This window comes from Meriones unguiculatus, chromosome 3 (assembly GCF_030254825.1).
Source record: "Meriones unguiculatus strain TT.TT164.6M chromosome 3, Bangor_MerUng_6.1, whole genome shotgun sequence".
NCBI lineage: Eukaryota > Metazoa > Chordata > Mammalia > Rodentia > Muridae > Meriones > Meriones unguiculatus.
In genome coordinates, this window is record NC_083351.1 from 124,998,823 (window position 1) to 125,023,740 (window position 24,918).

The 24,918-nt window shown below is 39.3% G+C and overlaps 1 protein-coding gene across 2 annotated transcripts in view; it reads left to right on the top strand.

Moving 5' to 3' along the window:
* The window catches only part of Nipbl (NIPBL cohesin loading factor), a 169,056-nt gene extending 161,950 nt beyond the window's left edge, over positions 1-7,106 (top strand). Inside the window, exons 44-47 of one of the 2 annotated variants that reach the window (XM_060380491.1) lie at positions 1,510-1,784; positions 4,135-4,309; positions 5,407-5,595; positions 6,142-7,106. In XM_060380491.1, coding sequence (XP_060236474.1) covers positions 1,510-1,784; positions 4,135-4,309; positions 5,407-5,595; positions 6,142-6,507 — 1,005 coding nt within the window. In that variant the 3' untranslated portion in view covers positions 6,508-7,106. Of the gene's footprint in view, positions 1-1,509; positions 1,785-4,134; positions 4,310-5,406; positions 5,637-6,141 lie in introns of both variants that reach the window. The other variant, XM_060380492.1, reaches the window with a different exon arrangement.
* The last annotated feature ends 17,812 nt before the right edge of the window (positions 7,107-24,918 follow it).

Consider the following 24,918-nt stretch of genomic DNA (forward strand, 5'->3'; position numbering starts at 1 on the left):
TAAAGGCATGCACCACCACACCGGCACATTGCTGTTCTTAAATGCATCTGCCCAAGTGCAAGCTCACTGTTTCTATTGTTTTGTTTCTCATTATTCTTTCTATAAGTTTATAAAATTTCTTTAGATGAACTTATTGAAATCTGGCTGTACTTGAGTTGGGAGAAGTGAGTTGCTATTTTGTTTCTATTCAGATCTAAAACCATTTTTACATACGTTTCTAGGTACTTTCTACATATATTTCAGCTGTTCTGTTGAGAAGTCATCCCACTTTTTTGTCTCACTTTAAGAAGTGACAGTGTTTTCATTCATTCATTCTTTCATTCATTCCTGTGTCTACTTGAACCCCAATAGTAATGAGTCCATTACTATTCTTGTAAATTTTCTGGTGTTATAATAGGTCATAACGCTGCACATAAAAAGGTATGGATAGGCATATATCTGGTGTGTAAGTGGAAATGAAACAAATTGTTGATGTCCTTATCCTTCAACACAAGCATCTTATTGGAGCTGGCATGTGTACCTCAAAGTTCTACTAAATTTCTTATGAAGTTTGTCTTTTTTGTCATGACTCAGAAGTAGGAATATAATTAATTATAAAAGTACCTGGTATAGCATTAGGCATGATACATTCTTTAAACTTGAATGAAGTAGTTTTATATGCCTGCTAATCCAGTTATATCTTATTTTACAAAGTTGTAGTACTCAAAACTCAGCCTAATGAAACTAGTAACTGAGAGAAATTATCTTAGAAACCTAAAGAAATCAAAGGAGTACCCATCTCTGTGGACCACAGACCAGAGGTGCTGGTTTTACCTGAGCTTATTACAGCTACATAGTCCAAAGCTCACCCTGCATCTGTTCTAACAGTTGGCATGAGTGTGCACAAAAAAGTTTGAGAAATTAGTAATTTCCTAGCAGTTTTAGCTGTCATGATCTCTTTATCATATTTTTTAAGGATGTACTTAGAAGTGTGTCTCCTATTCTTTCTCAACAGTTAAAATTTTTAATAATTGCCTTATAATTTGGTTCTCTCTCTGTGACCTCCACTACTGTTAATTAGCTCTTTCAAAGAAAGTGAAAAGTTGCATATTATCTTGATAAAAACTCTTGAAAGGGATAATTTGATGGATATTGGGCTGTTTAAGCCCATCAGAATCTCACTTAAAGTATAGGTGCTGTTGTTATTCTGCACTGGCTTGCATGTGTGGCAAGTCATATTTTTATAACTAAGCCAGCTCATTGCTTTCGTTGGAGAAAGTCATTTCTCTTTCAGTGCTGTAGAGAACTTGTTTGGATGGGGGAGGTAGGGTGGGTGCTGAATATCATTTAGTCTTAGGACTAACTTTTCCTTAAGGCTTACATCTCTTGTTGCTAATAGAAAGTCAGTGGCTTATCAACTACTTACTAAAGGAAGCTTTTGGCAGCTGTTAGATAGAGGATACTTACATTTGTTAGCGGCATTTTGTTTTTATTGTTTTTGAAAGAGAACAATTTCCTCTTTTCTTTCAGTCTATGGTAAAGGACAAAAGGAAAGAGAGAAAAACATCCCCTACTAAAGAAAACGAGTCCAGTGAGAGTGAAGAAGAAGTTGCCAGGCCTCGGAAGTCTCGGAAGCGGGTAGATTCGGATTCAGATTCAGACTCAGAAGATGATATAAATTCAGTGATGAAATGTTTACCAGAAAATTCAGCCCCTTTAATTGAATTTGCAAATGTTTCCCAGGGTATTTTATTACTCCTTATGTTAAAACAACATTTGAAGAATCTCTGTGGATTTTCTGATAGGTAAGCTTACATAAGCAATAAGAAAAAAAAAAAACAGACTCTGTTCAGAGTACGTTAAGACATGCACCATATGAACCTGCAGGACAGGTGGGTGCGAGGTCAGATTTGGGTCGTTTTATTGCTGTGTATTCTTTGTTGTAAACCATTATTTTGGGTTTTTTTTACAATACTAAAAGAAGGGAAAGCATACTTTACTCAGTGCATTCAAGATTTAAAGGACTTATTAATTTTATTGATTTCCATTGAAATGCTTTATTAGAATATCAGTCTGTTTTTAAAATATATCACAAATTATCAGTTGTGAAGTGCTTTTTTGATAGGAGTAAATGTAGACTGACTACATTAGAATTCTTAATAGGATCCCAAATAGGCTTTGTGAAGTAAAGATACATAGTGTTGTCTGAAGTCATTGAGGGGATTCAGAGCACTTCACAGTCATAACCTTGGATTTTTTAAAAAAACAGTATAACCACGTAGGGGCTAGAAAGATAACTTAGGGATTAAGAACACTTACTCTTCTTACAGAAGATTCAACTTCAGTTCCTAGCACTCACAAAGTATCTCCATCTCCAAATCTGGCAGCTTTTTCTGGCGCCAGCAGGCACAACACATATTCCACATATAAATTTTAGAAATACTTTTTAAAATCACCAAGCCAAATATTAATATCAGCAACCAAATGGAAAGAGTATATGTCTTAGTTAGGGTTACTATTGCTGTGATGAAACACCATGACGAAAGCAGCTGGAAGAAAGGTTTATTTGGCTTCTTCCACACTACTGTTCATCATTGAGGAAGTCTAGCAAGGCAGGAACCTGGAGACTGGAGCTGATGCAGAGACATGGAGGGTGTTGCTTACTGGTTTGCTGCTCATAGCTTGATCAGTCTGCTTTCTTATGGGACCCAGGACCACCCATCCAGGGACAGCCCACAATGGGCTGGACCCTCCCACATCAGTGACTAACTTAAGAAAATGCCTAATGGACTTACCTACAGATGGATCTTCTGGAGGGATTTTCTCAGTTTAAGCTTCCTCCTATGACTTTTCCAATGACTCTGGCTTATGTCAGGTTGACACAAAACCAGCCAACACAGTATTTTTCATGTAAAAGGCATTTTAATGTGAAGATGAACATTTCTGTAACTGTTGAACTTTAGCTTCGTGACGGAGCATGTAGTTTGCATGTGTAAAGCCCTGGGTTCTATCTCTAACACCAATAAGGCACATTTCTCATTTGTCAGCTTTCATCACAGGAGAGGTTACACTATGAAGCCGTAGCTCCCACTGTTTTCAAAAAGTGCTAAGAATCCAGCCCCTCTGTCTTAATACAGCACCAGAAATGAAGCCAGAGCCTTGTTTGCAGTGTGCAAGGTATTCCCTGAGCTCTGCTGCCAGCCCTAGAAATCTAAGTGTTTAAGAGAAATACTTGGATATTGGTAACTAATTTGAAACATTGTGACAACCTGGGATATTGGTAAGGAGCTGGAAAGAGTTTTAAGCAGTTACTAAAAGTCTGAAACAGGTTTACAAGCAGTTTTTTCTGGTTACCATGTGGACAGTAAATAAGCAAAAGTCAAAATTCGGGGCTGCTAGGATAGCTCAGTGGATAAAGAGGTACTTACCTCTGAGCCTGACAATGAAAGGTCCATCCCCAGAACCAACATGATGGAAAGAGAACTGACTCCCACAAGTTACCCTCTGACATCTACATGTGTGCTTTGGCATGCATGTACACACACATACACAAGATAGTAATAACTAAATAAACGTAAAACAGGAAGTAAGATCAGTGAGATGACTCTGTGCATAAAAGTGCTTACACGCAAGCCTGGCCAGCCACACTCAATCTACAGGACCCATACAGTGAAAGAAGAGAAATGACTCCTTTAAATTGTCCTCTGGCCTCCACCAATGCTGAAGTAAACACACATACCAGCAAAAGTGCCCAAATAAATGTTAAAATTTGTTTTTGCAGAAAAGAATTAAAAGTTAGCAGGCAAAACAGTTAAATGGAATCAATTGCAAGAAAGCTGCCTTATTACTGTAGTCACACTGTAGAAATACGACATGGGCAACTAATTTCATTAAAATTATGACTTTTACTTGTAATTGGGTTTCTCCAGATCTGCTCCTTCCTAAGAGCCACGTATCTTTTTCCATCCCTATCAGTATAGACATTGATGAAAACAAAAGAACTTCATATTAATATTTGCTTTTTCTTTTCTCTTTTCATTGGTTGAAATTTGTATAATTTAAAACTTGAGTCATTACTAAGTAAGAAAGAATTAGAATCAGTTAAAGAACATACCTGAACTTTTTTAAAACTCTGGTTTTGTATTTCCAACACAGTAAAATTCAGAAATATTCTCCATCTGAATCTGCAAAAGTGTATGATAAAGCCATTAATCGAAAAACAGGGGTTCATTTCCATCCCAAACAAACACTGGACTTCCTGCGAAGTGACATGGCTAACTCCAAACTGACGGAGGATGTGAAGAGGAGCATAGTAAGGCAGTATCTAGACGTGAGTACCAAACTGAGATGCACTAAAAAAAAGTCAGTGTCCCAGGCTGTCAGGGTTATCATTCCCATTGCACCCCTGCAGTATAGCTCCATTATCTTCGTAAACAATCTACTAATTATTGTAGCAAGTAACAGATTATTCAACAGTTACATGGCTTATAGTCTTAGAAGTTAAAACCATGAATAGCTTCCTCTTATATTTCTCACATTTCATGGCCATTTTGTTGGTCTCCTTTCATGCTACTAATTGTTTCTTGTATTCATTCCATTCATATTCATTCTCTCTGTCTGTCTATCTCTCCCTCTCTCTCAGTGGTATCTCTCTGTGTAGTCCTGGCTGTTCTGGAACTTGCTATGTATACTGGGCTATCCTTGAACTCTCAGGGATCACATGCCTTTGTAGCCTACCTAGGTGCTCAGATTAAAGGTGTGTACCACCACACCCAGCTTTTCTTGCATACATGCTTGGATGCTGTGCGTGTGTGACACAAATAAGTAAGTGCACCTTTTTAAAATGTCTTTAAAGATCCAGGCTTGGTGGCGTATTTCCTATAACTCCAGCACGTAGGAGCCTGAGGTAGGAGGATTGTAAATTCAAGAACAACCTAGGCTGTATAGCAAGTTCCAAGCAGGTTTTTAAGACCTTGTCTCAAAAACTACCATCCCAAAACAAAAGTGTTCTAGAATAAAGAAAATCCTGCGTTGTGGCAGTACATGCCTTTAATTCCAGCACTGAGACAGTCAATAGTCTGTCAATACTTATTGCCTAAATGCTTGATGACTTGGACACACCTCTTAATAAACAAGGGTCTTGAACCAAATCTACCCAGTTGCCTAAAATTTTAATGAAACAGCCATATTCGGTCTATATGCTTTCATACAACAGTGGGAGTTGTAATTATGGCAGGGACCATATGGCCACCAACCCCAGATACATTGCTTGTCATTTTGCCTCCTTACAGAAAATACTCCCAATCCCTGATTTGCACAGTAGCCATGGTCTCTTTTTACTCTCTCTGAACGACTGCCATAGAAAACATCTAAGAATTTGATGGTAATGTTTAAAATATTTACTTAAAACTCTCAATCTTTTTTTAGTTTAAACTTCTCATGGAACATCTAGACCCTGATGAAGAAGAAGAAGAAGGAGAGGTGTCAGCTAGCACAAATGCTCGGAACAAAGCAATTACCTCGCTACTTGGAGGAGGCAGCCCTAAAAATAACACAGCAGCAGAGACAGAAGACGATGAAAGTGATGGGGAGGATAGAGGAGGAGGCGCTTCAGGGGTGAGGCGGAGGAGGAGTCAGCGTATTTCCCAGCGTATTACGTAAAATGATTTTTATGTGCTTATATGTGTCAGTCTATTAAATGTACACCAAGTAATGTAATACTTACAAAAAAAACATTTTGTAGATAGAGATTCTCTACTTAACCATTTATACATCCTTTTGTAGAAAGTTTAACATAAAAGATAATAAAAAAACAGAAATGAGATTTATCCAGCAAAAGGGTTAATAATTTTTTCAATTGTATTAATGTGTGCTATCCTTTTTATTGTTGCTAAGTTTTATGTAGCTTTATGGTTTATATGTATATATAATTTTATATATCAAGAGTAAAGACACGGGTACAAATTAAAAGCTATATGGTTTTACAAGTATATGTTAACCCCTTGGCGCTGGCGGTCACGGTGCGTCTCATTGCCGGCAATGGAAGTGTGCTGGGAAATCCCAACTCCCGGCGTCAAGGGATTAAAAGCAATAAAAACAATAATTTCACTAAAATTCTTTTGTGTAACACTTGGTCTTTTTTCCCCCCTCCCAATGTTTTAGTCATTGAGAAGGTCAAAACGAAATTCAGACTCTACGGAGTTGGCAGCACAGATGAATGAAAGTGTTGACGTCATGGATGTCATCGCTATTTGCTGTCCAAAGTACAAAGATCGACCACAAATTGCAAGAGTAGTACAGAAAACCAGCAGTGGCTTCAGTGTTCAGTGGATGGCAGGCTCCTACAGTGGCTCCTGGACGGAGGCTAAGCGCCGAGATGGCCGCAAACTGGTGCCTTGGGTAGACACTATTAAAGAGTCAGACATTATTTACAAAAAAATTGCTCTAACGAGTGCTAATAAGCTGACTAATAAAGTTGTTCAGACTTTACGATCCCTGTATGCCGCCAAGGATGGGACTTCCAGCTAATGAATTTGTACATTCAGCCAAATTTACAGGAATTTTTTTAAAAGGCAAAAAACTTGAAATATCAACATTCTGGCAAAAAAAAAAAAGTTTTTTGAAGAGTGGAACCTGGGATGCAGGAACAAAGGAAGGAATGTTGGGCAGACATTTTTGTGGGAGCTCCCTTCGCTGTTGTGCAGCAGAAACGTCTCTCGGTTCGTTTTTACTCCCACTGTACTATAGTTTAACAAAATTGTTTATATCTTGGAAAAAACTTTCTGTTTAAAAAATAAACAAGTGAATGTTGGAAATTAGTCTGTTAATGTTCTTAATAAAGTGTTCTTGGAGTTGAACCTAGCAGCGGATGGCTTTCTTTAGCTTAGCCCAGTTTCCAGGGAAGCATTGTTTTCTCCAGGCTGTAAAATGGCAGAATCTCCTGGATATATAATTTATTCTGTTGAGAAAAAAAAAGCATGCAGTATCTATGACCTATCTGCAGAAGGAGTTTTTGTAAATGTAGATTTTGTTGTATTAGGTCACCCTGAAAACAATACAAGAAAAGGGATCCCCAGGCAATCTGGTGGAGCGAATACTGCAATAAATTTTTTTACTTCTCTTTGTTACTTGTCTGTTTCCATTTGAATTTATTATTGTAAAGATCTGTTTAAATCCATTTATATTATTTTACAGTCTTTTATGTAAAATTTATTATATCATTGGTTTTCGAAGCAAAACATAAAATATTGTTTATACAGTTTGTACAGGCTGACTTCTGAATAATTGGTATCTATTATTTTCATTCCCATAAGAGGGTGTAAACAAGTCCAGGGTTTTATTGTATCCTGCAATATTTAGTATTAACTATATATGATTTAGCACTGTGCCAAACACATTTTCAAGAGTACATTTTGATATAAAAAGAAACTATAGTTTATCCCTTGTATGTTTCCTTTTCTTTCTAGTGATGTCATGGTGTTAATACTTACATTATAAACCATGGGGAGAGGTGACAATCCCGCTATTTTGGAAAAACAGTATTTCTCTTAAAGTGATGCCATGTTATTTTAGAAACAGTTGAAATAAGTATGATACTTCCTAGTTAAACACACTACATTTTGACACACTATTTTTTAATGCTGAGAGTGATTTTACTAGTGGGGATATCCATTTTGTAGCCTACGAGTTTTATACATGTTTTCAGAACAATTGTCATATAGATTAGTTACTACAAATACCTCAACTAAATTAGGAGAAGGACATATGTATTGATTTTTAAATGACTTTGGAAAAAATGGCCTCAAAAACATTAAATTTTATGATACCAGCAAGTAAATGAACAAACTCAGTTTGTGAGGAAGAGTGACTGCCACAAAAATTCGTCTTTGTGAATTCCTATTAAATACTATGAAAATACCTCCATGCTCTACTTCCTATGTGGGGTCTTTCAGAGTCTTGTTGAAGGCCATGTTGGTTCTTTCATGACTACATGGCTCTTCCCCCTTCTTTGAATTCTTTATGAGGAGGCTAGAGTGCATTTTCCCTGGAGTTTAAGTCAAAAGTAGACCTGAGATAGCTTATAAAGCAGCACTCTATAAGTAAGGGTAAAATACCATCTAGAGAAGATAGAAAAATCCAGCCTAGAGAATACTAAATAAAATGTGAGTTTAAAAGCCAACTCTTAAGTGCTTTGTGTCTGCCAATGCTTGCTATCACTCACTTCTTGAAAAATGCTGCAATATTTTGTTCCCATTTTAAAGATGAGGATGACAGGCATAGAGCATTTAGTCTCAACAGAATTGAAATCTGGAATTGGCACGCCTATGCTACACTACTTTACATGTGTGGCAAGCATTAAGCTGAGGATCCTATGGAAAAGACACCCTTTCCTGAAGGTAGCTTGTCCGTAGGAATACAAGGGTTTTCATTTTGTTCTCTGAGACACTGCATCACTATATAGCCCATGCTGGCTACATTTGATCTACCTTTGATGCCCAGGCTGACCTTCAGCACCCCATCTCATCCTCCCAGGTACTTGAACTGCAGGCATACAACCATACCTGGCTGGGGTCCTATTGAAAGTCAGCCTTAGAGCAAATATCCTAAAGATATCTGTCACATTGGTCAGAGATTGGCTACTGTTTGCCATTTATTGGAATTTGGGGGAGTTAGTAATGTAAATGGGATAATGATAGTGTGACTCTTAAATGTGTAACTGAAACTTTCAGAAAGTTGGGGCCCTTTTTAGGTGTTTACTTAGCACTGAAGTTACAGCCTTGGCAGTCGAGCATAGAAAATTAACTACAAGTATATGGGGATTTAAAACAAAGCCAGTCTTAATCTACTTTGTTTATTGACAACTATAGATTAGTAAATCATACTGACTTGTATTGAAGATACATTTTTAATAGAAATGCTCAGGGTTAAGAACGGGACAGATGGTGTTCTTGGCATGTGTGAGGCTCTGTGTTGTCTGCAGTACCCCTCCAAGAGAAACTGTTTGCAACTAGGCATAGTGGTTGAACACCTTAGTTTCAGCACCTGGAAGGCAGAAGCAGGCAGATTTCTATGTTCAAGGCCAGCCTGGTCTACAGAGTGAGTCCTAGACCAGCCAGTGCTATATAGTGAAACCCTGTTGAACAAAAAGAAAACTTTTTTTAAATATACTTCTTTTTAGACACATTAATCTATATTTTAGCACATTTAAATTATCTTAATATTTTAACAAAGAATATCTAGTTTTTAAAAGATGCCCATATAAAAATATACATGATAGAGAAGTCCATACAGTTTTCTAGAATTCAGTAGCGTATAGCTTACTGCTAAGTATGACTGATTGACTTGTTTGCCAGTAATTCAAACACCAGCAGTTTTGAATGGTTTGTCTGATGAAGACAGGTAAGTTAAACAGATTTTTCTTTAATTTGTTTGCTTATTACATATGCAGGTGTGTGTGTGTGTGTGTGTGTGTGTGTGTGTGTGTGTGTGTAGGCAGGTGAGTGCTGTCAAGCTCTTAGATGCATGCCGGGGACCCAAACTCAGGACCTTGTTATGCTTGTCTAACAAACACTTAAATGAGCCATCTTCTCGGCCCCGGAAGCTGAGTTTTCTCTAATGAGCTTCTCAGAGTTTAATTGTAGGAAGTAAACAAAGGAACTGACATTTTTCTATCCCCTCGCTTTTAGCTTCACAAAAGAATCCTGGTCACTAGTGTGAATAAGCTCTTACTTGTTAGTACAGATGGGATCAGGCTATGTACTGCTGCCTCCCTGGTGCTGGGATTAAAGTGTGACTCGCCACATTTAAAACTCAACTCATTCTTCCAGGAAATGAAATACTAATATGTGAAGCATTTGATAGTCGTGCTCTACAGTGATCTTTGTTATGCCATAACATAGAATCTGCCTCGCATGGATAAAGGGGAAGGAAAAAAAAACTGTTTGCCATGTTCGTTTTGGGCTAGTTTGTTTAATGCTCTATGTAACTATCATCAGTGTAAGTATATTTATTGCACATTGATTTTTACTAAATTTGAATTTCTTTTCCTAAGCATACCCCTTGTTTTACTGGTCCTTTATGAGAAACTGGATTAAAATAATTGAATGATAATTTGATATGATATATCTAACCAAACAAATCTGTTTGTGAAATGTATTGACTAAGTGGTCATTAAAAACCTAGTGAGTAGCTCATATAATCTTGTCTTCTCTGGAGACTGAGACAGAAGGATATCACTTGAGGATAACCCAAACAACTTAGCAAGACCCTGGCTCAGAAAACTAGGCCAGAAGTAAAGTGTACACTATAGTGTAAGCACTTGCCTAGCCTGTCTTAGGAGGCCCTAGGTTCAGTTACACTATGGTGTAAGTTTTCTATTGACAATAAATGACTACCATCAAACACCATTCCTTTAACAATAATCTGTGGCTTAACTGCTGAAAGTAGGGCATTGTGTCCCCCCCCCATTTTTTCTTATTTAGAATTTTTTTAATTAAAAAAGTAAATTGGTAGGAAATTCCATGTACCCAGTGCTCAATCTCAGACACTGAATTTCAGACCACTTTTAAATATGCCATACATCACCTCACACAGGCACTTGAGAGAATGTAGGCACATTGTTTATAACTGTGTTATCTTTAAATTTAATACTCTTGCTAGCAAGTGACCACTTAGTGCTGAGTCTCTAACTGTCTAGCTGGCTGGATGATGAGCACCTGCAGCCCCAACTCTGAGGAGGCTGAGGCAGGAGGATCATATGAGCTCAGGTCAAGACAACGGTAAAACCTCAGCCAAAAAGAAAATGCAACTTCCTCACACATTTGGGTCTCTTCATCTTTATTATTTTACTTGCAAAATGTGTTCATAAAGGAATAGTGTTTTCTTGGATTAAGAAAATAGTTCATTTTAAATGGAGCACTATAGTTATTTTGTGGTTTTTCTCTATTTCTTAACTAGATTGTAGGTTTGAGAGATCTCCAAGTTCACTAATGCTTGAGCTTATATGACTAGAAAAGAGGTACTGTAGAAATTGTAATGTGAGCAAGGTCCAGTTGTTATCTGGCTCTTTGCATTGGAACCGCAAATACCAAGCATGCACCCGGATACCAGCACTTGCAGCCAGAGGCAGGTGGATGTCTGAGTTGATAATTGCTGCATAGAGAGTAAGTGGATTTCAGACTATGGTTTATAAGTATTGTCCACATGCGCTTTGCTTCCTGGGGAATGTGACTTTGAGCCTTTCACTTGGGACTTTTCTCAGACACTGTTGAATCTGTCATGACCTTGGAAGCAGTTATTTTCTATTTATTCAACTGAAATTTCACATTTCTTCCACTAAGAAATGGCAACATAAGTTTATCAATTTAAGCTTAACTTTCTCACATTTAGATCTTGAAATTACACAGAAAAAGAATATTATCATAAAACCTAAATCCATACTGAATTTTTTTATTCCATAGTTTTAAAATATATATGAATATATGAGGGAGATAGCTGAGAAATCGCTTATTCTTGCTTAAGCATTCTTCATTCACAATTTGTCTTAGGAATCTGATGCATTAGCAAAGCACTTTAGTGTGGAATGAGTCCATACTCAGTAGCACAATTAATCCATACTGAGTAATGCAATTAATTCATGCTCTGTATCATACACATAATTTCAAGAAATTCAGTCACCCCAACCTGGTTCCAAATTTGTCATTTTAGAGATCATAACAAAAGCATTTCTTATGAGGAGAATGAGGTCATGTGATACCCAGATGCTGTATGAGGCTTCCTCCCAGATCTGTACAAGGAAGCTCCATCTTGGAAATTGGTTATTCAGTTCCCTGATAAAGCTGTAAATATAGGCTGCTTAATGACTAAACCGCAATTTTGCTTTTTTTCCAAAAAGATCTACATTTCCCAGATTTTTGTGGTATCTGCCATAATATTAGATAATTGGAAAATGTAAAATGTGTTTTTACTGTTTTTTTAATTTAGTAATTGAGGACTAAAACTTGGATTTTTTTTTTCAAGTGTTACGTTTAAGGTCAGAAGACATAGAATGAAGCCATGTGTTTCTGAAACAGTGTAAAATGAAGCTTCATAAATAAAAATCACCTAGCATATTATGTGAGAGCTTAAATCCCTAACTTTCTTGTATGGTTTATACAGGTGGACCTTTAGTGTTTGCTGTACTTGGGGAGATGGAAGAGTGAATTCTGCCTTTGAATGGAAACAGCATATTGATAGAGAAATGGGTGTGTATGGAGTTCAATATCAAAAGATGAAGCTAAAACAAGTAAGGAAAACCTGGCTAGGGTATCATACTCTGCCATCCTAGCCCTTGGGAAACAGACATAATGAGACCCTCTCACAAAGAGGATATGCATTGTGACAATTTAAACAACTTTAATAGTAATATATCTTTTGACCATATATGTGTAAAAGTAATTAAAGGGATAGATTCCTTGCCTGGAATTGGAGCAAATCAAAACTCAGTTTACTACACACAGATTTAAGGATGTCAAGATAAGAACATCACAGTCTCAAAGACAGCCACTGACCCAGGTGGCAGTGCTATCAAATGAGAAGACTGGCAGAGTTACAAACATGTTTAGAAAGTAAAACGAATTAGACAGTTGTCTGAATGGGTTAAATCAAAACAAGGATAGTTAGCAAGTTCCTCTAGCACAAATGGCAATGTTCAGCTTCAACATGCTCCAAGTTTGTACCCGTGGGACATTTGGGTGATGCCAAAATGTAAGATCCACACATGTATGGCACTTTAAGATGGGAATCCTTGGCCATGCGGTGTTTGTGAGTCTCAGTACACATGCAGTAGGGGAAAAGTAGCATGGAGCCAAGGCGGGACTGCAGAGGCTGCCAGCATTTAAGGTCTGATGGGAGAAAAAGAACTTTGTGGAGGAAAAATAGTGTTGATGAAACGAAGATGGAAAATGCTAGGTGTTCTATTCCTGTTGAAAACTGTAACAAGGATAGTGATTTCAAGGAGAGTGAGACCAAAAAGCAGATTGCATGTGAGGTGTAATTAAGAAATGCATGAAAATCTTTAGAAGAATGGCAGAACAGGAGAAGTGAAATTCTGAGAAGCTAGGGAGGGGACAGGAAAGGGCCTCGCATGCCACATCAAGACTCTGGAAAGTCTTGATTAAGGTTGATAAGGTGTGGATGCTCAGAGTTGCAGGTCAACACTGGCTTCCCCTTAAGCAATTGTAATGCCAAGCTACGTGTCTATGTTTGTTTTCTCCGATAGTTTTCAGCTGCTTTGTCATGGAGACAGGACTTTGTGGAGAACTAAAGTAAGAGGAAATTGGAGGGTTGAGGTTCACAAGTCTCCATGACTTGGAAAAGCAGAGTGTAATGAGAATAGCAGGAGTTGGATCATGTGATAATGCATCAGAAATAGATGGTTATGAGTTCTCTAAGAGTGAGTAGGGGCTAAAGTGTAGAGTATGACAATGAGTGCAAAGTCTTAGCGTTGAAGAGGTCAGGGAGTGAGCAAAGACCTAAGCTTACTCTTTCCTTATGTGCTAATAGTTTGTCCTGAGGATGAGTTGGTATTGCTGCTGGGTTCGTTATTTCTAAGTTTTGCACATTCCACTTTGACAAGTATTTGCTGAGTATGAGCTATGAAAACATTAGCAAATAAAATTTCATTATTGTAGAAGAGGCAGAGAATTAACACAAAGTACACAAATATTTAATTTCAGTTGACTGCTTAAATAGAAAGTAGATTCTAGAAAGGTATGTAGGACTGAAGTAGTTTGGAGGTTTTGAGGAGTTCCGAAAGGCTTTTTATTCCATGTCTAATTAGACCTCAGATGAAGCCTGAAAAGCAACAGGCATAAAATCCAGCAGCATGGCTGCTCTGGCAAGGGATCACACCCAAAAACCTGGGTCTGTGTAATCCAGCTGGAATACAGACACCATCTTAGTATACACTTTTAATTCCTCTGGCTGGAACACAGACACGCCTTTAGTACACACCTTTACTCCCAAACAGTGACATCTAATTGAGGGACTGACAAAGTGATGAATCAGAGGAAGATTTGATAGAATGAGTCAGATAGGATATGCCCAGCTCTCATGAGAACAGACAGGAAAGAGAGCAGGAGACTTTGGGAGTAGTTTAGTTTGTTGGTAGTTTGTTGCAGTTCAGTTGAGTGCAGTTTAGTTTGTGGAGTTCAGGGGCAGCTTTTCCAAGCAGAGCAATTCAGTGAGAAGTTTAGAGAAGCTGCTTTGAACTGGTCAGCTTGGAGAGGAGTTTTGAGCCAGAACAGCTGAGTTGAAACAACCAGAATCCAGAAAGAACCAGAAAGGGTAAGTAAGTCTCAGAGGCTGAAAACATTCTAGGCCTAGGTTAGCAGTTGGAAGCTGGAAGGTGAAGCCTTCAAAGTCTGGGTTTACAGAAGACTAGAACGTACAGGGGTCAGAAGCTTCCAGGCACAGGCCTAGGGATAGTTAGATGGAAATGCTCTGGACTTAAAGCTTGGGTATGAATCTCATCTCATCCCCCCTATCTGAGGAAATAAAAATGACATTTACACCAAACAATACTGGGAAATGGGAAGGTATATACACACTGAATTTTCCCTTCAGCAGTCAGTTAATTTCTTAGACTCATTATGATGGGGTGTCAAGTTTGGGGATAAAAAAAAAAAAAATAGATGTGTTATGGTCTGAATTTGATTCCCAGTAACTACATGATGCTCACAATCACTTCTCTTTAATGTATATTAGTGTTTTGCTTGCATATGTATCTGTGAGCCACATGCATGCCTGGTGCCATTGCAAGTCAGAAGAGGACATCAAACCAGGAACTGGAGTCATGGATAGTTGAGAGCCACAATGTGGGTGCTGTGAACTGAGCACAGGTCATCTGTAAAAGTGCTCTTATCCACAGAAACACCTCTCTAAACCTTGGGTCTTTTATTTAAGCTTTTTTTCAAATTCTAATTATGTGAGTATGAGTGTATATGTGTGGGTATGTGCACTTGACTGCAGTTCCCACAGAGGCCAAGTGAGTATTAGATCCCCTGGAGCTGGAGTTGCAGGTGATTATAAGCCATGCCATGTGGTTACTGGGACTCAAATGCAGCACCTCTGCAGGAGCCACTGAGCCATCACTCCAGCCCCAGGATTTCTATCTTAAATATCCCTCAAAGGCTTGTGTGTTGAAGGCTTGGTCCTCAGTTCATAGCTGTGAGGTGGAAATTTGAATTTCACTGGTAAGATTAAAACACGTCTTCCTGGGTGTGGATCCACATAGGAGATGAGATGACCTAGTCCCTGGTTTACCTAGAGAATAGCTGTGGATAACAACCATTATTTAAAGAATATTTTAAAAAAATCAAAGGACGATATTACCCAGAAGAAAAGTTGTGGTGATTTTTGCATGCCTTAAAACAGTCAGCAGCAACTTGAAGACCCAGCTCTTTGTAATATTCAATGATTTTAAGATAGCAACTCTGAAGACATGCTTTTAATTCATGCATAAACCTTGTACTGTTAATTCTTTTAATTTTTACACACACACACACAAAAACTAATGCTTTTCCTTCCATCTGATTTTTCTCTATAGAGGCAACCACTTTGAACCTCGCTCTTTATTAGAATCATTATGTCACCTGGCAGTGGTGGTGCATGCCTTTTATCCCAGCACTCAGAAGGCAGAGGCAGGTGGATCTCTGTTGCAGGATATTTGATCCCATTATGAACCCCAAAATTGTGAATGATAAAACACCGTCTCTTGTTTGGTGTGTTTGAGCCCTATCATTTGCCTTTAATTCAAGAACTTTCTGTTTATTATAAACAGGCAATTTTGGTGTGGTGCGGCCAGCCCTAGCACACACCTTTAATCCAATAGCTTTCTGTACACAGAGTTTAATAAAGTTCACCTAGTTTAAGAGGCAGGGCAAGAAACCAACTGACAGGGGACTAAAGATTAGGAGGAGACTTTGAGTTGAAGGGTATTTAAGATAGCATGTAGAAGTAGAAGGGGCTTTAGCTCTTTGGCTTTAGCTTAGTCTTCAGCTCTCTACCTCTCTAGCTTTTGGGACTTTTTGAGCTTTGAACTAGCAAGACTCTGGCCTTGGGATTTTTGCCCTTTTCCTCCTGAGCTTCATTTATGCAGGTGAGCCTTTTGGATTTTTTCCATTCAGACCTGAGCTGAGAAGGAAGGTCAGCCAGGTACTTTCTTTTTCACAATTTATTATGTATCCCGATTGAAGCCCCCTCCCTCAACTACCCCCAGTCCCACCTTCTTTCCTTCTTTCTCCCTATCCCCTTCCCATAGTCCACTGAAAGGGGGCGTTCTCCGCCATTGCCATCTGCCCATAGTTTATCAAGTCTCATCAGGACTACCTGGATCCTCTTCCTCTGTGGCCTGGCAAGGCCACATCACCAGGGATAAGTGATCAAAGAGTAGGCAAGCGAGTACATGATAGAGGCAGCCCCTGCTCCCCTCACTCAGAGATCCACATGGAGACTGAGCTGCCAATTGGCCACATCTGAGCAGGGGTTCTAGGTCCTCTCCATGCATGGTCCTCAGCTGGTGCATCAGTCTCTGCAGAATCCCCTGGGCTCAGAACTTTTTGCTTTGTTGGTCTCCTTGTGGGGCTCCTGTTCCCTCCATGACCCTCTATCCCCAACCCTCTCTTCTTCAGTAAAATCCCTTTGCTCTATCCAAAGTTTGGCCATGAGTCTCAGCATCTCCTTCAATCACCTGTTGGGTAGAGCCTTTCAGAGGACCCTCTATAGTAGGCTCCCATCCTGTTCCCTGTCTTCCACTGCTTCAGGTGTCTATCCTGTTTGCCATTCTAAATGAGATTTAAGCATCCTCCCTAAGGTCTTCCTAATCCAATTAAAAACTGGGGTACAGAGCTAAGCAGAGAATTCTCAACAGAGGAATATCAAATGGCAGAGAAATACTTAAAGAAATGCTCAGCATCCTTAGTCATCAAGGAAATGCAAATCAAAACAACTCTGAGATTACATCTTGCACCAATCAGAATGGCTAAGATCAAGAACTCAAGTGACAACACATGCTGGATTGGATGTGGAGAAAGAGGAACCCTCCTCCATTGCTGGTGGGAGTGCAAACATACAACCACTTTGGAAATCAATCTGATGCTTTCGCAGAAAATTGGGAATAGTGCTATCTCAAGACCCAGCTATACCACTCCTGGGCATATAGCCAAAAGATGCCCCACCATTCAATAAGGACATTCGCTCAACTATGTTCATAGCTGCTTTGTTTGTAATAACAAGAATCTGGAAACAACCTACATGACCCTCAGTGGAGGAATGGAAATTGTGATACATTTACACAGTGGAATACTACCCAGCCATTAAAAACAAAGAAAACATGAAATTTGAAGGCAAATGGATGGAACTAGAAGATCATCCTGAATGAGCTAACCAGAAACAGAAAGACAGGTATGCTCTACACGCCTGAGTCTTTATTGGTAAAATAGAACAGTTGGGGTTTGTATTTTTTAAAAATAACATTTAGATTTTCATTTTTTTAAAAAGCAAGAGCTCTCTATGAATTCAAGTTCAGCCTGGTCTACAGAATGAGTTCTAGGACAGGCAAGGCTTCACAGGGGGACCTTGTCTCAAAAAACCCAAAAATAGAATAAGTATGTCTGTTCCTTTTTGGTTCTTATTTTTTACGTTTGTGTGTGTGTGTGTGTGTGTGTGTGTGTGTGTGTGTGTGTGTGTGCAGGTGTGCTTGAGCACACATGTGCCATGGCACACACATGAAGATCAGTTGTCCCTGAACAACTGTGGACAATTATGGAGATCAATTCTCTCCTATAATGTGGATACTAGAGTTTGAACTCAGGTCATTAGGCTTGGTGCCAAGCAACTTTTCCTACTGATTTATCTATATTTCTACGAAATAAACTTATAATGCATGAATCCTGGACTTTATTTAGAGAATTAACTGTATGGTCTATTATAAATGGTTTACATTTCAGCTATATTTTAAATTTTGGAGTATTTTTTTTTCTCATTCTCTGGTTGCTCCTCATACACAGTGAGTTATGAAAGCAACACCTCACATCTGAAAGAGAATTTTCATTTTTATTTGGCTTGAGCTCAACACACAACACACATCTCAGGTTTAGCTAGCAGGGCAATCAGAGGCTCTCTGTCTCAGAACTCTGATTACAATTATAAACTGTAGTCGAACGGCTTTATTGTCAAGAAAGCAAGAATGGGCAAAATATTGTAGACCAGACCTGAGCCTACCAAGCTTGCTGCCAACATCCCCAAATCTGCACTGAGAATGCCCCTGCATAAAGTCCAGCATTCCCTGGGTACATGTTCACCTGGTCAGCTCAGCAGGAAAAACGGCTGCTCCCCTGTCAGCACTAAGCACCGTTGGAGAAAGTGGGCTCAGATCTGCTCTCCCTGTAATCTGTTGGTCGAACCCTCTCAGGAAATGGGAAACAATTTATGTTCAACTCATGGCTAGCCACCAATCAGAACTAAAAATGCTTATTACAATGCAAGCAACCTGACAGATGTAGAACAGGGTTTCCTTTGTCATTTTCTAAACATTATGATTTGTTTTCATTTTTAACATTGTAGTTTTGGGCTTGTCTTGCATAAGAATGAGTTTTGTTATGAAATTTTCTCTTTTGTTTTTGTTTTTCAAGACAGGGTTTCTCTGTGTAGCCCTGGATGTCCTAGAACTCACTCTGTAGACCAGGCTGGTCTCAGACTCACAGATCTGCCTGCCTCTACCTCCTGAGTGCTGGGATTAAAGGCATGCACCACCACTCTCTGGGTTTGTTGTGACATTTTTATGTGTATTTGTCATTGATTGTACTTTGTACATATCCATTGGTTTTAATGTCGATATATACACACGCACATGCTCGTGGTGCAGAACTGGAAATCACATTGAACGAAGTAAGCCATACTCAAGAAAAAGAGGTGTTTTCTTTTGCTGCTTCTGTGTGTGCTGCTTTTCTTTGTCTGGCTTACTTTGCTTACCATGATTTCTAGTTTCATCCATTTTCCTGGAAAATACCGAATTTTATTCTTCTTGAACACTCTATGCATGTACCTGTTTGTGGACATCTAAGCTGGCCCCATATCTTGACTAGTGTGACAGGTACTTCAGGATGTGGAATTCCCTGTAGTACGCTGGTTTAGAATCCTGTGGGAGTTGCGCAGACGGATCATATGGTAGTTCTGCTTTCAGTCTGACGAGAAACATCTGCACTAAATCCCACAGTGTCTGGATTCCTACCAGCAGTGAATAAGGATTCCTTTTTTTCCTATATCCCTGCCAGCATTTGTTATCAGTTATTTTCTTCATATAGCTATTTGTTACTGGGGTTTTAATTTAATTTGCATTTTCTGATATCTAGGAATATTGAGCTTTTTTTTTTCATATTCACTAGTCATTTGTATTTCTTCCTTTACAGGTTTTATTAATTAGATGTGACATGGGTTTTTATTTGTTTGTTTTTATGTTTGTTTTTTTGTTTGTTTTGTTTTTGTCTTTTGTTTGGTTGGTTGGTTTTTGGTTTTTCAAGACAGGGTTCTCTGTGTACCCTTGGCTGTCCTGGACTCACTTTGTAGACCAGGCTGGCCTCAAACTCACAGAGATCCACCTGTCTCTGCCTCCCCAAGTGCTGGGATTATAGGTGTGCACCACTGAGCCCAGTTTGTTTTTGCATTTAGTTTTTGGGTTTTTATAGACCCTGTAGATGTAAAGTTGACAAACATTTTCCCTCATTCTATAGGTTGCCTCTTCACTACACCCTATGCAGAACCTTTTTCATTTCACAGAATCCTAAATGAGTGGTTTTGCTGCTTGTATATCTGTGCACCACTTGCATGCCCAGTGCTGCTTGTGGAGACCAGAAGAGGATGATAGATCCCCTTAAATTAAAGATGTTAAAGGAGTTAAAGATGGTTGTGAATTGCTGTGTGTGTGTGTGTGTGTGTGTGTGTGCGTGTGTGTGCTCGCGCGCGCGCATGCTGGAAATCGAACCCAGATCCTCTGGAAGAGCAATCAGTGCTCTTAACCAGTGAGTCATCTCTCTGGCCCTCCAGTTGCCAATTTTGGCTATTAATTCGTGAAGAAGTCCTTACTTGTGCACATCTTAGGACTCTGCCTGTGTTGTCCTCTAGCAGCTTCAGAGTTTGGGGTCTTTATCAATGTCCTCGATTCATTTTGATTGGATTTTTCTTCAGGGTAAATGATAGGGATATAATTTTATTCTTATATATGTGAATATTCAGGGTTTGGGAACCATATATTGAAAAGGCTTTTTTTTTTCCTGACAAGTGTGTTTTTTAAATCCTTTGTCAAAACTCAGGTGACTTTAGGTGAATGGGGCCCCTTTACTAGCCCCTTTACTGTATCCCACTGGTCTGTGTTTATTTCTGTGATGGTAGCATGCTGCTTTTGTTCTGACTCTGTTATGAATGGATCAGTTATGACACCTCTTTCTCTTTCTGCTCAGGATTGCTTTGGTTGTTTGGGATCTTTTATGCCTGCATAATGAATTTTTGTGACTTTTCTATTCCTAAGAAAAATGTCAGAATTTTTTTAAGATTTATTCATTTATTATATATACAGTATTCTGCCTGCATGTACACCAGCACACCAGAAGAGGGCACCAGATCTCATTATAGATGGTTGTGAGCCGCCATGTGGTTGCTGGGAATTGAACTCGGGACATTGGGAAGAACAGCCAGTGCTCTTAACCTCTGAGCCATCTCTCCATCCCAAACTGTCAAAATTTTGATGAGGACTGCATTGAATTTCTGGGTCACTGTCAGTAATGTAGTTGATTTCAATGTCAAGTTGCCACAAATTAGAATCACCTGTACAGGGAGCCTCACCTGAAGAAGTAGCCTGACTGCCCTGATTGATGCCAGAAGGCTCACCTGGATGGTGGACTGCACCTTCCATTGGCAGCCAGCTGTAGAATGTGTGGCAGAAGGCAGATCAGCTTGCCTCCCTTTTTGCTGGCCTCCATCTTGCCTGGCATTGATCCACCTGCTGCTGCTGTTCATTCACCACCAGCAGCACCGCATCAACAAGCCTTCATCTTGGATGACAGACCAATGGGAGAGCTCCCCAATGTCTGGAGCCAGAAGCAACTTCCAAGGCATCTTGCCTTATGGACTGCGTCCCCTGTCCCCTCACCCTGTAAGAAACAGCTCTGGTGGGACTATTGACTGCTTAGGCATTCAGCCTCAAGAACCAGGTTCTCAGCAGCTCAGGTATGGTTTAGCTATTACTATTTTAAACTTGACCTAATAAATTCACACAGATGTGTGGGCAAGTGTGCATGTGCATATGCATGTGTGTATACGTGTGTGTGTGTGTGTATTCATCCCATTGACTCTTTTCTTCTAGAGAACCCTGGCAACAAGTAATATAGCCATTTACAGAATATTCTGCCAATTTTGTCAGTGAAGGGCTCTTTCCATCTACCAGTTTCTTTTTCAAATTTTTTCTTCAGTGTTTTAAAGTTTGCACTGTAAGACCTTCACCTTGCTGCTTAGTTTTGTTATGAATGTGATGCTCTTCCTGATTTCTTAATCAGCAAGTTCATTATTGATACTTAGAAAAACCACACTAGTTTTATTTTTTACTTTATTTTATTTATTGCCATGCGTGGTACTGAGGCCTAGAGTCTTAGCCTTGGGATATAAAGGCAGAGATAGCAGTCCAAAGCCAGCCTTGACTACAAAATGAGTTAAGGCCTGCCTTTTCTATATGACTGCCTGTCTCCAGCTGGTCATGGTGGAGCATGTCTTTAATCCCATGTCTTTAATCTCATGTCTTTAATCAGGAGGCAGAGGCAAGAGAATCTTTGTGAATTTAGAGCCAGCCTGGTCTACATGGCAAGCTTGAGGACAGCCAGCAGTGGGTGAGAAATAGCTGTCTCAAAAAATCAAAAGGAAAAAGGAGCAAAAAGGAAAGTGTGCTGTTGGTTTTGTCAATTTAAGCCAAACCTAGACACATCTGGGGAGAGGCAGCCCAGTTGAGGAATTGTCTCTATCAGGTTGGCTTGTAGGAAAATCTGTGGATCGTTTTCTTGATTGATGATTGATGTGGGGAGGGCCCAGCTCACATGGGTGGTCCTTGCTTATGTGTAAAATCTCTAAGACATAACGAGCAAGGCAGTAAGCAGTGATCCTCATGGACTCTGATTTTCTTCCTGCCTCCAACTTCTGCCTTGAGTTCCTGCTCTGGCTTCCCTTTATGACCAACTGTAAGAGGTAAAATGAAATAAACCTTTTCCTTCCCAGCTTGCTAAAACACTAAAAAGTCAGTGTTTTTGTCACAATAGAGGCCTAACTGGGTCTGAAGAGACTGGTGAGTTTTTATCCCACCACTCTGCTGAACGTATCCATCAGAGCTCAAATCTTCTGGTGGAGTCTGTAGGGTCTTTTAGACACAGGATCACATCATCTACAAATAGGGCATATTTGACCCTTTCCTATTTGTAGCCTTTCTCTTTCTTTTGTTTACCTTATTGTTGTCATAAGACTTAAAACAGCAAATGCTTTGTTTTTCCCATTTAATAGAATTGTTGGCTCTAATTTTGTCATACACAGCCTTTATTACTTTGAATTTTATTCAGCTTTAAAAATGTCCTAAATTGGGGTCTGGAGAGATGGCTCAATGGTTAAGAGCTATGTTTGCTCTTCCAAAGGACCTAGGTTCAATTCCCAGCACCCACATGGCAGCTCACAACTGTAACAGATCTGATACCTTTACCCTAATGCACATAAAAATAAAAATTAATAAATTACTTAAAAAAGAATAGTTAAAAATGTTCTAAATTATATATATATGTATATATATATATATAGTGTGTGTGTGTGTGTGTGTGTGTGTGAGAATTACTCTGCTCACTGTGCCATCTAGACAACCCTTCTTCCAGTGTTTCAATGTGAAGGGTGTTGATCTTTGTTCGGGGTCTCCTCTACAACTGTTGGGATCAACATGGTTCTGTGACTGAATCTATACACTGTATTACATTGATTTGCATGTGTTGAAGTATTCTTGCATGCCTTGAATGAAACCAACTTGGTGATGGTTATACTCTTTTTCAATGTGCTATTGATCCAGCTTGAAAGTTTTTTTTTTTCAATTGCATCTATGTTCATCAGGGAAATTGGGCCATAGTTTTTGCTGTTAATGTTAAATTCATTTTTATTTTATGCCTGTGGGTGTTCTGCCTGCGTGTTTATGTGCCTTTGAGGCCAAGAGAAGGCATCAGATCCCCTGGAACTGTAGTTATGAGAAATTGTGAATCATTCTGCAGGTGCCTAGAACAAAACTGGGCTCTTCTACAAGAGCGAGTGCTCTTAACCACGGAGCAGCCAATCTGCCCTCACTATGGAGTGGTTGCCTCCTTATCTAGTTTTAACAGGGTGATAATGGCTCCCTAGAGTGAGTCTTGGTAGTTGAGAAACAAGAAGTTATTTCAACTCTTTTGTATTTGCTAAGACTTGCTTTATGGCTTAAAATGTAGTCTGTGCCAGAGAAAGTTCCATGAGCCACTGAGAAGCTTATATAGCTTAACTGTTTGTTGAATATTCTATAGCTATCTAATATGTGCACTTCATCTATGGTACAGATTAACTCTGAGGTTTTCTGTTGGAGTTTATTCTAGAGAACCTCTTGATTATAAGAAATGTAAAGACCTCCGTTATTATTGTATCTGTATTTTTGTTTTGTTTTGGATTTTGAAATTCAAAGTCTGATGTTTGGTACATATAAATCTACAGTTGTTATAACTTCTTGGTAGAGGGCTGCTTTAATAATACTTAGTTGCCTTTTTATCTCTTCTAACTTTGGTTTGAAGCCCACTTGACAGTGTCAGAATAGCTATGTCTGCTTGTTTGGGCTTCTGTTTTCTTGATATGTTGATGCCTTTTTAACTTTCAGTTCTTGGGTATCTTTGCCATTGAGGAATGTTTCCCAGGCACAGCAGATTACTGGATCTTGTTTAATATAACCAGCTAGTTTGTATATTTTAGTTGACAGTTCAGACTATTGACAGGGCTAAAACTGAAGGTTCTCAGACTTCCTGCAATTGTTTGTTCTTTTCTTCCTCCTCTATTTATGTCATGGTGTGCTTGTTTCCCAAGTTACCATGGTTGGTTCTTTCCTAGCTCTCCTGTGTGCATCTATTCTCTCATGAAATCTACTCTGTGTTCTCATGATATATGTAGTCAGGGTTACTGTTGCTGTGATGAAACAATGACCAAAACAACTTGGGGAGAAAAGGATTTATTCAGCTTATGTTTCCACATCACAGTTCATCATCAAAGGAAGTCAGGACAGGAACTCAAGCATGGCAGGCAAGAGGCAGGAGCTGAGGCAGAGGCCATGGAGGGATGCTGCTTACTAGCTTGCTCCACATGGCTTGCTCAGCCTGTTTTCCTATAGAACCCAGGACCTCCAGACCAGGGATGGCTCCGCTCACAACAAACTGAGCCTCTCCCTCTGGGATTGGGATTATCCCTTTCATGCTACAGATTTTCCTCTGATGCTGCTGATGACTATCTGTCATTTTAAGCATTAGAGAAAGGCACTAAATTGAAGCATGTGGTTTCTATGTGGAGGTTACGCTTAAGGTCAGTGGTTAGAAATTTTCTTTCTGTAAAGTTAGAAAATCCTTTAAGCTTCGCATGACTATGGCCTGTGTTTAACCACACAACCCTGGGTCACATATAAACAGCCTTATTTGTTGGAAACGTTATTTGTAAGAGCAACAATCTATGAAAACCTTATTTGTAGGAGCAACAATAGGAAGCAGGTGAGATCTGGCCAGAAACTGCTGTCCTCTGCGTTAATGCAGTCAGGTGGGAGCTGGGGTCTTGCTTGTGGCATAGTCCCCGTAATTCCTTACACTGAACTTACAGAGGTGAGCTGTTCAA